Below are 14,746 nucleotides of genomic sequence, written 5' to 3' on the forward strand. Positions count from 1 at the left end.
ATACATAAAACAACATCCTGGGATGCAGGCAGGTTGTTTGCTGCGCTTGTTTTGAAACAAGCCAAGCGCGAGGACGATCTTATCCCCATTAATCCGTACTAGATCCCTGCACTATTCCCGCTAGTTGAAGCTTGGGCCTAGGAATAGTTGTACAACACCCGTCCCTAGTAGCATATATGGTCAAATCGGCAAACTGAACAGAGTTGCCCGCAAGTCGGGCCGATCAGAGTGCCAAATACCATTGCCGACACTTCGGAATCGTTCATTCGGAAGTATTAAGCTTGGTGCAGATACTAGGTTCATGTAACGGTGAGTGAAAGCTCTCAGCTACAGAAGCTGCTTGACTTGGGATGTTGACATTATATGATCGAGTTACACCGTGTTCCTTTTAATGTTAAATCTGTACGAATGTTAGAGTATGGCTAAAACGAGGAAAGGAAAGCAGCCTGGTTTCAGGCCTTTCTACTCCATAGGTTCTGTTTTCGTCTACCAGAGACTTCAATGCAGAGCCAATGCAATAACTCGATCAGTTGCCGCAGCCGTAAGACAGCTCTAGAGTGGAACACTAAGTCATTCTTAGAGTACTCAATTGTGCAACCAGGCTCGTCAATTTCAAATTCCGTGTTAGTGTTATTTCGGGATCGCCGATAGGAACTTTGAAGAACGGTAGTAAGCTAACGTTGAGGGAATATAAGTGAGGCGGTTAGGGTTTATAGGATCAAGAACCTTGTTGTGATCCTCTTTTGTGTGCATGTTGGTGATTCCAGCAAAGCTGTCTCCAAGTATTAAGAGGTTTTATCACTCCTTCTACCAAGTCTCTCATTCATTAAATCAACTTCGATCACTCTTTACCTCTATGTTTTAAACTGTCCTAACCATCTGGAAATTCGACCATGTTTTTAATCAACACTCTTTACAGCGCTGTAGTGCTGGCATCGATTGCCGACGCCATGGCAACCCCCACGATCGAGAACTCTATCAGCCCACGAGCAGCTCCTTTCATCCCTGGTGGAAAGAAAGCTGGTTCTGCGGGCGGCCGTGCCGTGCCCTTCTGGAAGGACCACCTGGGCTGGTGGTACGACTGGACCCCGTCTCCGACATCAGTCCCCGGAGTCGTCAGTGTCTCAATGCTTTGGGGCGGCGGCCACAACGGACAAGAAGACGCCAAGCGCTTTGCTAGCTTCCAGCAACTCACGAGCACACCTCAGTATCTTCTTGGTTTCAATGAGCCAGATTGCACAGGCCAGGATACCTCAGCCAACTTGGGAGTTTCTGATGCCGTCAATCTATGGAATCAGATGATTGTTCCCCACGGCAACAAAGGCGCTCTCCTCGGTAGTCCCGCGATGTGTATGCAGAAAGATGAAAAGTGGCTCAAACAGTTCAAGGCCGCGGGTCTCGCCAAGTCCTGGGACTTCACCGCCATACATATCTACAAACCCGACATGACTGGTGTTCAGGCGGATATCGACTATTACTGGAACACATACAAAAAGCCCATCTGGGTCACTGAATTCGCATGTGTCTATGATCAGAACAACTTCACTCCATGTTCAGATCAAGGCCAGATCAACCAGTGGATCAAGGATATCGTTGATCTGTTTGAGAAGAATGAGCACATCATGGCTTATGGTTACACTGACGGTGGTGGTCTCGGTCAGGCCTGGTTGCCGACTAAGAATAATGGCCAACAGCTTTCTGAGTCCGGGCAGACATATTTGAATGCTATCAGTAAATACCACTGATTCCAGTTAGGTTTGTGGTGCTTTCAGTTTGGAATACTGAGGAACCTCGGGGTTTTTTGCAGCGTTGATGTTTTCCCCAGTCTAGTCAATTAACAAGTTTCATGTTATTCCATATACAACCATAAAATACTTTTAACCCCTATGTGAACTAGTTGAGAGTAAGACTTCAGGTTTAGTGAGATTATGTAAGAAATCTATAGTGCCTAGCTACGAGGGAAAATATAGAGCATAGCAAAGTAATTCTATATAACATGGTGATCCTGGCATAGAAGTCTAGTCCTGTCTTTCGAGAGGATTGACCGCGTGAGGTGCCTCAGCTCTTTTCGCAGCATACAACAATCCCATCCCCAGAATCATACTCGACCCTCCCCAAATCTGCGCCGCCAAATAACTCCCGCCCGTAGCTTGCATCAACTTCCCAGCCAAAGGCGACCCGGTCAACGCAGCAAAACTAATGATCGAGAAGATCATTCCAATTCGTGTTCCAGCTTTACTCAAATCCGGTGTCAAGCTCGCACAGCATGAGGGGAAGAGACTTTGTATCGCGGCGCCGAAGTAGCCAAATATGCTCACCCAGATGAACATTCCTGTGAGCGAGGAGACTTGTGACCAGAGATAGAGGCATAGCGAGGCGGCGAAGATTGTGGGTATGAAGACGGGGATTGCGCCGAAGAGTCGGTCGGCGAGAAAGGCGGATACCATGCGGCCTGGTATACCGACGGCGTTGATGACGATGAGGATTAGGAACGAGTCTGATGCTGAGCCGGAGAGTTTATCGGTTGTGTATTGGCGAGCCTAGGTAGGCATTATCAGCACTTGCCACAGATGTCAAATGAGACAAGACTCACATAGTTGTAGGAGATCCAGGTCGGCCACAAGGTAAAGAACATTGCCGCCGCAAAGAGGACATACGCTGGCTCCTTGAACGCAGCCCATTCAACAAGCGGCCCAGCCTTTCTCGCCTTGAGCCTCGTTTTCGCAATGATCATTATAATCATCGACGACACAGCAACAACCAATCCCATGACTCTCACAGTCCAGCGAAACCCGATCTTGGGGAGAAGCTGCTGCGCAATCAGCGGAAACACAATTCCTCCTGTGCCAGCGCCGCATGCACCAGCGGAGATAGCGATAGTCTTCTTGCTGGTAAAATACGTCGACATGTTTGCTATTGTCGGTGCGAAAATGATTCCGTTCCCTAAACCTTGGCAGATTCCCTGTGCGAGAAGGACTTGCCAGTACGATGATGCGATACTGGTCATGAAGATGGCTAAGATTTGGAGGAAGAGACCTACTGCGAGGGCAGTACGATAATACCCTGCGTCGAAAGCTCGGCCGGAGAATGTACCGATGAAGAAAATGAGACAGACTTCTAAGCTGCCGATCCAAGAGATTGTTGATGGCGGGAGGGAGAATTCGGATTCGTAGTAGGGCTGGAAGATGCCGAAGCTGATGAGGTAGCCCCATGAGTTGAACGCGACGAGATGCCCTGTTACGACTTGCAGCCAGGCTTGTAAGCCGCCGTCTGGAGGTTCACCCGGGTCGTCTGTTGTGCAATCCTGATTCTCTTCATCGCCTTGGCTTGGTGTTGAAGCAGCGTCATCATTGGGCTTTTCATCAGAGAGGGGTTCATCGCGGAGCGTGGGACAGACGCTATCTGAAGTGTCGGCAGCCATTTTGACGAGAATGTAGGTTGCTGGCCATGGTGAGGAACGGTGAAGGATATGATGGAGCTTTTGTATTAGTGATGCTGGGGTCGGGGCTGAGGCGGGAATGTTTGCGGCCCGCGGGGTTCATCCTCCGATGGAGCAGATCTTCCCGGCATCTGGACTCTCGGCCGGACGGTTGTGGGGAAGATGATTGGAGGGGCGAGGGGGATACAAATTATCGTGAATGGGGGTCTTGTAAGACGTGATATGGGTAGTTGTTTATAAATCAGGATTGCGCGTTGGCTTGTTTACAAAAGGGCGCGAGTTCAGCGGAAAAGCTGCTGCTGCTTCAATGAAGGTATCGTCAAGCAAATTGCATAACCAGACTCTTCCATTCGGCCGAGGTTCAGGAAGCAGTTTCACTCAACGTGTAGACCATTGTCATGATTAGAGTATGCGAGGTTCATCAATAGCATTCATCAGGTTTAATTGAGCCATGATAGCCCTGAAAACAATTGATTCGTGCCACTTCAATGGTGACACTGCACTTCCGGCGTCTCGATATTTATGTCAACTCCAACGTTACGAGCCAATTCTCTTACAAACTCCAACCCAACCAGCCCTACAAGTTACACATGCAACTCATTCAGGCGTGATCGGCGTTACTTGCCGCGGTTTGGCTTAGAAATGACACATTTCTCAATCTCAAACAGTGGGTTCTAGTGGTTATGTCGGTAATATCGGCAACGTAGGAAATGCCGGGAGCTAAGGGAATAACGGAAGAGGATCCATTTTTTGACAGAAGAACTACCCATGACTCAGAGAAGGGACCACAAACATTATTGGTATTCGCAACGAGCGAATGATCTGGCAATCACCAAGGCACTCGACTGGCGGGTAGAGAGCGTAATGTATTGACGATGTGCTATTGAGCTTCCTACAAGTCTAATCGACACTCGATGATTGCTATTCTAAGTAAAAGTAAAAAACCCAAACCAGTCTATAGTACTTCTCTAAAACAAATCCTTGTACCAAAAATAAAAATTAAAAAAGAGCCGAAGCTCGATTGTGCATCTACTCTACTCCTGCTTCTTCTTGTTCTTGTTCTTGGGCATGCGAACAAGCCAGTACAGGAACAGCGCTGCGCCAATGTTGAACACAATGTACACCATTCCGATACCAAAGTTCCTCCATCGGTCGTCGTAGGTTGCAGTGAGAGACTTGAGGAACGTGTTGGTGTCGCTGATGGAGCAGAAGTTGCAGTCAGATGTGGCGTCGGGGTTGAGGACGTAGCCGCCAGCCTTGTCGGCGAACTTCTGGAGATATTCTCCACAGGTTGTGCCGTTGAGAGGTTGCATCTTTGTGTACTCGTTGGCAGCACATGTGACTCTGGTGTTGGCCATACCAGTCGATAGAATGGCTGAGGCAAGATACGTAAACGGCGATACTCGATACATCCAGATCCAGAAGCCGGGCATGTTATCGGGCGCGGCCAAGATACCGCAGAAGAACAGGCACATCATGAAGACGACGTTGGCAAGGTTACCGCCTGCCTCAGCAGTGTCGGTGATGGCGATGCACATGTGGGCAAAGGTACACGTGAAGACGAGGAACTGCCAGATGAGAAGCCACATGAGAGCGCCTCTCTCGGCGGTCTGACCAGCTGCTTCGGCGTTCTTCTGGAAGCCGACGGGGTAGTAGAGGCAGACGAACAGGAAGACAGACATGAGACTGTTCCAAGGAATCTCGGCGAAGACTTGGGAGAGCATGAAGACCTTCCAGCTGTAGGTCTTGGAGGGGCGTTCGCGGACTTCGTAGAGGGATCGTTGGGTGACGAAGTGAGGCATCTAGTAATGTTAGTGAGAGTTGGATGGACGGGTGAGTGGTCGAGACTTACCTGCATCTGAACCAATTGACCAAAGACGGTGAAGACCTGGAAGATGGCAAACATCTGGTTCTGCAAGCCTTGAATTGACAGAGGAGCGTTGAGGAAGACGAGACCGATGAAGAGACCAACCTGGATACACAGGATAGCCTTGGAGTAGATGTATGAAGGGGTGCGCCAGTACTGCTGGAAGACACGGAGACTAGCAATGCGAAGCTGCTCCCAGAAAGGTGCAGCGAATTCCCGGTACGATTCAGAGTTCTGGTCGTGAGGTTCATTGTGAGCACTGCCCTCGGCCTTGAGACGCTGAAGCTCAGTCTGAACCTCCTGGTACTCAGGGCTCTGTCGCCAGGTCTGATGCCAATCGATCTCAGTATGTGAACCAGGTGCCGCGCCAATGACCTCGAGCATCCACTCAGCAGGGTTATCACCCTTGGGACAAGGATCAGAACCGTTCTTGACGAAGTAGTTGGTCAAAGTCTCAGAGTTTTCGCCGATGTCGCCAAAGTAGATAGTGCGTCCGCCCTTGGCGAGGAACAAAAGACGGTCGAAGCGCTGGAAGAGCATAGCAGAAGGTTGGTGGATGGTACACAGGATAGACTGGCCTGCCTTGGAGAGCTTCTCGAGAAGGTCGAGAATGGCCCAGGATGTCTGCGAGTCAAGACCGGAAGTAGGTTCGTCGACGAAGAGGAGCAGAGGAGGCTTGGCCGCGAGCTCAACGCCGATAGTGAGACGCTTACGCTGTTCTACGTTGAGACCCTCGCCGAGGACACCGACGACGGCGTCGGCGTACTCTTGCATGTCGAGCAGCTTGATGACTTCGTCGACGTAGGCGATCTTCTCGGCGCGGGGGGTAGAGGCGGGCTGGCGGAGAAGGGCGGAGAAAGTAAGGGCTTCACGAACGGTGCTGGTCTCGAGGTGAAGATCTTGCTGCTGCACGTAGCCGGTCTTTCGCTGGAACGATGAATCGCGGATCTTGCCATCGACGAGCATTTCACCCGTGATGACACCCATTGAAATACGATCGGCGAGACAGTCGAGAAGAGTAGTTTTTCCGGCACCTGATACACCCATGAGGGCAGTCAATGTTCCTGGCTTAACCCATCCGTCAACGTTGTCGAGAATTCGTCGTGGTTCGCCCTTGATCTTGATGTCGTAGCACACGTTGTTCCAGTGGAAGACGCTAGTGGATCCCTGAATGTTGGCAGCTTCGCCGCCGAACTTTTCAGCGGTGGGAACAGGGCCAGAGAGAGCGGCCTCAGGATCGGACTTGTTCTTGGTGGAAGCGGGGAGGTGGCCGTGGCGGAAGACGAGGACTTCACCCTTTGACTTCTTGGCGGAGATGTACTCGGTAGCGACGATGTAGACGATGTGGTTAAAGATGGTCATGGCGATGAGGATACCGACGTTGCGCCACTTGTGAGCGTGGTAGTACTTGTACTGAAGGTTGAGGTAGCGATCGCCGTTGAGGACGCTGTCTCCAGGAATACTACCTACAGTGGAACAAGCTCGGTTGAGACCGCCGATGTCTTCGTAGCCAGCGACTGTGTTACTGGGAATGAAGGCTGTGCAGGTAAAGTTACGACCGGAGAATTCGTTGACCATGAGGGACTCGAAGGCGTAGGCTACGGGATCGAGGTAATTGATCCATCGACACCAGCCGAGCATGTAATCCGTGGGGATGACGAAGCCAGCGAAGATGACGAGGGCGAGGATCAGCAGCGAAGCGGGAACCATGGCCTGTGAGAGTGTACGAGACAGTGAAGCACTAAACAGTCAGTCGTGAATCTGGAGAGTGAAATGGTGAGACTTACATAGATCGGAAGATACCAGACATGGCGAGGACCATGATGAACGAAACAAGGAGGTAGAAAAAGAACGCCCCCGCCTCCCTGTTAAGATTCGTCATGAAGTAAAGAGTGACATTGAACAGAATACTATTACTGATCTTATACGGCATATCAACCAAGATCGAAGAGAACGCCTCGGCAGAAGGGTGGTAAAAGGCATAGCGTGCGTGTTTCTCAACAATAGGGCGTTGGGAGTACTGCGTCAGAATCTCAAGGGCAGAGGCGAAGGCGTTCATCAGCACAGCGAGGAAAAGAACAGCACCGCGTTTGAAGAAGTCGCTCGTCGTGGGCTTCATGTTGTAAAAGAGCGACGAGGCAATCAGCGCTGTGGCGGTGTTTGCTACGAGGGCAAAGATCGTTACGCCCGGTGAACCCTTGAGACGCTTCCAGCCGCGCCAGAGGCAGAGATTGACTTGCTGCATGTAGGACAGTGTGAAGGGGGACTTGAGGCGTTGGCCCTTAGCTTGCGCTGACTTTTTGTTCTCGCGGAAGGCCTCGGCGCTGGAACCGTTGAGAGGGTAGAGACTCTTGTAGGTCTCAATCTCGGCGCGGAGGATCTGATACTCGCGGGATTCCTTCCAGCGGGCGGCGAACTCATCGGGTGTGCGAGGCACCTTGTTCTCGAAGCCGGGACGGATGACGCGCTCGGCGGGCGCGGTCATGGAAGTGAGGAAGTCAGGCGTTGTTTGACGATCAGGGCATTCGAAGCCGAGATTGATGAAATACTGCTTCGCTTCATCTGCAGGACCGAAGAAGATCTGGCGTCCTTCGTACAGAACGAGCGCCTTGTCGAAGAGATCGTATGCAGACTGGGGAGCCTGATAGATCGAGACAGCGCACGTTTGACCAAAGAGTTCAGACTGTAAGCGCAGTGTTTTGCAGAACTCAATCGCGTTGGCAGAGTCTAAACCGCGGGTCGAGTTATCCCAGCATTGGAAGGGTGCGTTGGAGAGCGTCGCCTCTGCGATAGTAACGCGCTTTCGCTCACCGCCTGAAACACCGCGGATGTAGTTATCGCCAACCTGCGTGTTGATGGTATGGCTGATGCCGTACATGGCCATGACGACATCGCGCATGTGTTCGCTGTACTGGTTGTGGTTGATGTTGGGCGGTAAGTTCTGGGGACATCTCGCGCGCGCGGCAAAGGTGAGTGTGTCGCCGACTGAAAGCATGGGGAAGTGGACGTCGACCTCAGCGGTGTAGATAGTTTCTCCCCTGTGATGCTTGTGCATTTCCTTGGCGGGCACACCGTTGTAGTTGAAGTATGTGCCCTCGTCGATGTAAATACCGTTTGTCTCGCCGGATAGTGACTTGAGGAACGTGGAGCATCCTGAACCGGGGGGGCCAAGAACAACGAGCATCTCGCCTGCGTTAACGACACCGTCGAAACCACGAAGGATATCGATGCGGCGCTTACCAGCGGTAGGGGAGACAATGTTGCGTGCCATGCCGGGGAGACTGAGCCAGACGTTACCAACGTCCTTTTGGTAATCCGTCTCAGCGCCGTATCCAAAGACATTCATGTCCTGGAAGCAAATACCGCTCTGTCGGAACCCAGAGCCATGCTCGCCCATTGACTTGGCCACGGCCTTGGCCCACGCTCTGGCGTTGAAGTTCTCGCTGTGCGGGTTAAGGGGCGAGTCGGCATCCGCCGCGTTGAAGAGATCTGCGTGGCTGCCGTTGAAGTGCGCTGATGTGTTGGTGTACTGGCGTGCTAGATCGCGCACGATGGAATGCCGACGCTCCATCTCCTCACTCTGCTCCTGCTCGATCTCATCGTCGCTGGAGCTCGTCTTGTCGTCCTTGGGAGCAGGGGGCTTCTCGTTCGGAGTGGTGTCCATGTCGACGATGGTGTCGTGGCTGCTGTGCTCTGAGCGTGCTTCACCTGGAAGATGAGAAGCAGCCATACTAGCGAGACTGGAAAAGTTTCGCCGTATAAGCTTATATCTGTACCTGGTTAACTCTGTAAACTCTGAGCTAGCGGGCTATCAGGTTACATACAGTTTCTGGTTCGAATTAGGAGAATTATTAAAGTTTGTATAAAGGAAGGGATATAACAAAGATAGAACGTAGTATAGAATAATAAAAGGTGATACCGTAATGAGACTGTAGGCTTCCTCGCAGGGTCTTAATACCATTGTGACGGGGGTGCTCTCACGCCCGTCGCACCGAAGGGTGTTGTGGATCTGGGTCCTAGATACACGGATCCCGTCGACTCTCCGACCCCGATACCCACTCGGGTTCTGACAAGAGTCCGCTTCTACGAGTGCACCAGTTCTGGGGCAGACAGGCGTATGCAGCAAATACCCCAGTTCGTCCGCCTCGGACAGAATCTCGTTCCTAGACCGAGATACAAACCATTTTTGGGAATACCTTCATCTATTATTCTCTGCATTTCGATTCGAACGGCTAGTGCGCATATCGTATAAGCATAATGGCACCCGAACAACAACGACCACCGAGAATTCTAGCTTGTGTGCTGTGTCAACAGCGCAAGAAGAAATGTGACAGAAAAAGTCCATGTTCTTTTTGCGTCAAGGTAAGCTTACATACATGATACGCGTATAAGCAAAAGACTAATGATGGCAGGCGAAAATAGAGTGTATCCCGAGTACACCTGCTCCTAAGCGCACTCGTCGCAAACCTGCCAAGGAGTTACTTGCGAGATTGGAGAGGTGTGAAGAGCTGTTGAAGAGATGTACTTGTGTGCAGAAGAGTTTGATGTACGATGCGCTGGCTACGGGGACGGGAAGCGAGTCGAGTAGTCCTGCTGATAGCAATTCGAGTCCGCCGCCAGAGAGTGAGAAGACGTCTGTTTCGAGTCCTGATGAGAGGCATCAGGTTGCTTACCGTTAATTGTTTGCTGGGTTTGGCGTTCTGGGCATTGGGTATTGGGTTATTGGGGAGTTCATGGCTTCATGGACGGTATACCTTTGGAACGGTATGAGTAAAACTGAATGGATGGCGTTAAGGAAAACATCTCATGCTGGCATATAGCTGTGAATCACTAATAATCTATCGCTCTCATTTCGAAATGAGTTCGTGTATATAATACGTGGTGTTGTATCGTACGGCAATAGGCTTCACTAAGAAAAGAGAGTTACACCAGACATGTCGTTGTGAAAAAGCTGGGGGATCAAGAGTCTTCGGTAAATTTCGAGCTCCACTCCTCTTGACAACTGGAGCCCCTAACCCAGGAACAGTTTAGTGAACGTCACAGGGCTGGCGCTCTAATTGGTCAATCGTTTGTTGATGGACCTCCCCTGCCGGGCCCATCGAAGAACCCGTCGTTGCCGTTGCCCCTAACCGATATGAATGATATGATGCGACAATGCATCGCGTTAATGCTACCAAAAGATTCTATCTATTTCGAGAATCTGCATAGAAAAGCCATTTTCCAAGCCAAGACCCAGCAGCTTGGTTCCAAGTATGATCTCTCAGCTCAAGATTTCAAGATTCGCGTCTGTCCCCGCATCAAGTCATCGGAGTCCGTCTCGGGTCCGTTGCCCCACCTTTCCCGGGTCCGATTGGTTTTTTACGCATTACAGGTGAGGAAATAAAGCTGGATTTTTTGCAAAAAAACGTGGCAATGCTGTGATTTAATCGCGCTCAGGGGAAATAATTCGTCATAGCGAAGAATGGGGAGATAACTCTAATTCCGAGACTGCCAATCGTGGATGTGATGTGGTACACCTTTACAGAGACGAATACGAGGCTGAGGGCGTTGTTGTTGACTCGATCGCCGCTCCGCGTAGATTACGCACAGCTTGATTAGCAATCTTTTGAAACTCCGCAGAGGATCTTCGTTGTGTATTTGAGGGAGATTGAGGCTGTGGTCTGATGTTTAGGTTTGAGGCAAGGGGCGCGATACAGGCATTGCTATCTGCTGGGCAAAACAACACGCTTCGAGCACAATTTAGGCAGTTTATCAACCACCCACCCGATAGCTCAAGATCGCATCATTATCTTATTATCTTCTCAGGTGCGAATAGGTCTTACTACGTATGTAAGTCTAGGTATGTTCAAGGAGTAGATAATAGACGCCTCGGTACTTCCGAGGCATCTACGCTTAAGCACCAGTTTCTCTGTCATCTTCATCTTGAGGTACTACAGGAACATGTTTCAATCTATTGCTATCTCACTTGTGATATCATGAGACCGTTGACGTCCAAGCAAAGATAGCAAGAGATATGCGACCTCACACCACGCTGAACTTATCAAGTTTAGTGTCATACAGTTATTGTGTGGCGTTACCTTAACTAGCCCACTCATCTCAGCTGAAATTGACTCGCAGAAGACAGTTGCAGCTCAGCCTAAACAATCCATATAGTGCATTGTATATCAACTCTCTCCAAGTGGAGTCCACTGACCCTTCTCTACATCTTCTCGAATGTGCTTAGCATCTTCAGGAGAAGCTTCAGAAAAATGATTCATATCATCCAACCATTTCTCTTCATCCCTTGTACTAGGCCTACCAAACGCTGCATTGCGGTAAGGATAGCGACCAAATCGCGCAATGATGGGCCAGTGAGCATCCAGGATCATGCACCACCAATAGGTCCAGGCCGCCATACTGATAGCGCCCTCGTCGTCTTTTGGCGGACTCTTGACAACCTCTCTTATAAAAAGCAGATCATCCTTCAGCGTCTTGTTCCTTGTCTCCCGATGCGGGTCCCGTGTTTCCGTGTACTCTTCAACAGCTTGACGTAAATCATTCGATAACTCCAATCCAATCTCTTGACTCCCTAGATCTTCGGCGTGGAGAAAAGGGGCTGCCCACATGACTTGCGTCGAAACCCAGAAGCTAAAACTAGTAACGCCTACATCGTCTTTCCATCTCTGCCATGAATGGGGACGTAGATGATGAGGTAGTGCGTACCACTGTCCAGCAAGACGTCTTGCCAGAGGTCCAAAGTATGCAACTTGCCAACGAGCCTCGATTCCAGTTAAGAGGATTCTTGACGCTTGGTCAAGAAGCAACTGAAGTCCGAAGCATTGTTGGGGAAATTCTGGGGAAGATGGTTTTGGGAGAAAGGACATAAGGTCGAGTTCCATAGGAGTTGGGAGGACTCCATTATTGCTGAGGTGACTGAGTGCTATAAGTGTATCTCGAGCCTCGCCTTCTTGGCATACTTTCTTGAAGTTTGCGCTGAAGGCGTCTGACTGGGCAATGGTGAAGTCAAGATCTTCAGTTTTAGAATAAGGAAGATAGGCATCCGCGAGCTGCATGAGCAGATCGGGAGTGATCAGGGACTTCAAGGAGCTTTTATTTACCATCTTGAGATGATTCTTTGTTGAGGATGTTTGGTGATAACTTGAGTAAGACCATGTTTGTTCACCCTTTGATATAAAGCGGGGGCTTATATGTCGTGCTGGAAAAGGAAGGTTACATTCAAAGTCAACATTTAATGACATATCCAATAGTGCAAGAGCTTACTTCAGATACAGCAAAAAATATTTATATCGTTTATCTAGTGGGAGCAAAGTCAAAAAAGAGATGCCTCGCTATTGCTCGCAATCGTTTCATAGGAACAGCCCGATGCGGGGGTCGAACCCGCAACCTTGAGATCGCGTACTCGTAAGAGTCTCACGCTCTACCGATTGAGCTAACCGGGCGTGGCTCTGATTGGTTGAGAGCAGCTGCTCAGATTCAGCATCAACATCAGCAGAGTGCAGAGTTGCGCAGCAATTCAGGCAGCGGAGCAGTGTTTCTGCATCATTAGATATTTGTCATGCTTTTCCTTAATTACAGCTAGTTCACAGGGTCTCTGTGAGTGTACAATAAGGGACTACTATTTATTGATAAAGATAATTTCTATATGATTGCGTTTTTAACAGTAATACTAGAATCTTCAAAGTATTGATTTAAAACAAAAGTCAAAGGCCATATTGCATATAACTTAGACATTCAATATCTTTCAATTTCCTTTTACTTTCCAGTCAGTAACTTCAAACTATCTTATGCACCCTTGAGCAGCATTTTGATCAGGAATATCGGATTGTCAATATTAGTATTCATCCCTTTAGGGCCTACCCTGTAGTAAGACGACTCGAGACCGGAATGACTACCTCTCACCATTACATACCTTATCCTACTTCTAATTCCGCTGGGGATATTTAAGCTCACATCACTGCAGGTCAGTCGATACAATCGGCTGGCTGAGAAAGCGAATAACCTCTCAGATCAGGGGGGCACGCCTCAAGCCACCTTTTGAAGTGTGGTTCGTTTCCGTTCATTACCTGACAAAATTGGTTAGCGTCAATTTCGTCGCATTCCCGATCGAAATTTCCGTAACGAGCCTCATTTGACGTGTAACATAACCTTATCTCAAACTTTAGACCCGGATCTTTTTACTCACCCTGGCTGAAGTGAAGTGGCGTTGTGTGCCTGGTCTTTGCCTGGGTTAAGCTGGCAATGCCCTTTACTGTTGAGATCTCTGAGAGCGGTTGGTTCCCTTCAACATTGAATCTACGCGTCACGAAGAAGATAGGTATCTTCATCAGCACTTGAAAGTTGAAGTCAGGGAGTCACGGCTAGACAATGACTTTGAATCAAGTATACTTGGGTCCTTGAAAGGTGTTCAGTCGAGAAAGGTCACCTCCTTCTATGTATGTCCAGCTTGAGCTTAAACATCTGTGACTTCACTGATATGTGATTCCACATGATCTGGTGTCAAAACGGTTCTTATTGGTGGTAGGCAAGATCAGATTACAGGGACAAAAACAAAGTTTCGATCAGGCATCACAAAGCGGATGGTGTACGGAGAATCTGACAGGGGAATTTCAACGAGAGCCAGGTACTTGGAGCTCAAGCCTCCATGCTTCACCACCAGATCAAGTCATTGTACTCAACAATTCTCTATTCGAAATGGCAATTTGCTCAAGATATTTGTTGTGTTATTGATGAATGTTACAATAGTTTTGTGCAAGATGATTCTGATGTTTTCCCATAGCAACGAGTCTTGGCATACACCCTTTCAGGAGCTCATATTGTCAAGACTGAGACAAAAGGCTGACGCTGATCCGGGCCATTCGGATGCGAGGTGTGACCTCCAAGAATGTTGAACACGGATCAGACTTAGCCCTGGCCTAGACTTGTGATTAAGTAAAAGATGATCCAGATTGTGAATCGGAAGAGGAGCATTTAGTCCGCCCTCGACTATTCCCGTGAAAAGACGTTGGCCTAGGCCAACACGTCGGGAGTTCCAAGTGATAAAACGCGCTCTTATACTCCGTGCAACAGCAACAAATATGCAGGCCTGGTAAATAAGCAGTCCCGTCTGGAGGGCAATTAACATGTCTCAAGAGATGATTTCAATTACATCACATAAGGATTATACACTCCGAATATGGACTCTTGTGTAACACAACCACATGGAACCCCGAGCAGCCATTGGTTATTTCCGGTCATATATCACAATGTCCAACGCCACGGCCTCGATCCTTATTGAGATCAGCCACAGATCGACTAGACGGACGTGGCCAAATCTCTCCGCGATTAGCCAAACAAAAACGTCCGCTGGCGCGACAGTGGAGCTTTGACTCAACCTTGTGTAACCTCATCTCAAAAGGCGCCTGGAATGTGCTGGTGGATATAGTTATGCGCGCTGGGCGGCC

General features: G+C 49.5%; 5 protein-coding genes and 1 non-coding gene across 6 annotated transcripts; 2 read left to right on the forward strand and 4 right to left on the reverse strand.

Annotated features, from left to right (window-relative positions):
* Positions 1–893: 893 nt before the first annotated feature.
* On the forward strand, positions 894–1,745 carry FVEG_11087 (hypothetical protein; the record flags this gene model as incomplete). The annotated part of the gene is made up of 1 exon (XM_018900250.1): positions 894–1,745. One exon carries the CDS (start codon positions 894–896, stop codon positions 1,743–1,745), a length of 852 nt encoding a protein of 283 aa, XP_018758500.1.
* Positions 1,746–1,899: 154 nt separating this feature from the next.
* On the reverse strand, positions 1,900–3,421 carry FVEG_11088 (hypothetical protein; the record flags this gene model as incomplete). The annotated part of the gene is made up of 2 exons (XM_018900251.1): positions 1,900–2,540; positions 2,594–3,421. 2 exons carry the CDS (start codon positions 3,419–3,421, stop codon positions 2,019–2,021), a joined length of 1,350 nt encoding a protein of 449 aa, XP_018758501.1. The 3' UTR covers positions 1,900–2,018.
* An 868-nt stretch (positions 3,422–4,289) lies between these two features.
* FVEG_11089 (ATPase) lies at positions 4,290–9,036 on the reverse strand (the record flags this gene model as incomplete). Its single annotated transcript, XM_018900252.1, has 3 exons — positions 4,290–5,241; positions 5,292–7,047; positions 7,094–9,036. The coding sequence occupies 3 exons, from the start codon at positions 9,034–9,036 to the stop codon at positions 4,474–4,476; spliced, it is 4,467 nt and encodes a 1,488-aa protein (XP_018758502.1). The 3' UTR covers positions 4,290–4,473.
* A 527-nt stretch (positions 9,037–9,563) lies between these two features.
* FVEG_11090 (hypothetical protein) lies at positions 9,564–9,985 on the forward strand (the record flags this gene model as incomplete). Its single annotated transcript, XM_018900253.1, has 2 exons — positions 9,564–9,668; positions 9,719–9,985. The coding sequence occupies 2 exons, from the start codon at positions 9,564–9,566 to the stop codon at positions 9,983–9,985; spliced, it is 372 nt and encodes a 123-aa protein (XP_018758503.1).
* Positions 9,986–11,447: 1,462 nt separating this feature from the next.
* FVEG_11091 (hypothetical protein) lies at positions 11,448–12,426 on the reverse strand. The gene has a single exon (XM_018900254.1). It carries the CDS (start codon positions 12,404–12,406, stop codon positions 11,471–11,473), a length of 936 nt encoding a protein of 311 aa, XP_018758504.1. The 5' UTR covers positions 12,407–12,426; the 3' UTR covers positions 11,448–11,470.
* Positions 12,427–12,662: 236 nt separating this feature from the next.
* Positions 12,663–12,745, reverse strand: FVEG_16964. Its single transcript has one exon. It is a non-coding gene; the product is annotated as a tRNA-Lys (tRNA).
* Positions 12,746–14,746: the final 2,001 nt, after the last annotated feature.

This window comes from Fusarium verticillioides, chromosome 9 (assembly GCF_000149555.1).
Source record: "Fusarium verticillioides 7600 chromosome 9, whole genome shotgun sequence".
NCBI lineage: Eukaryota > Fungi > Ascomycota > Sordariomycetes > Hypocreales > Nectriaceae > Fusarium > Fusarium verticillioides.

Coding starts and splice junctions, on each gene's coding strand:
- FVEG_11091 (XM_018900254.1), bottom strand. CDS start 12,406: ATGGTAAATAAAAGCTCCTTGAAGTCCCTGATCACTCCCGATCTGCTC.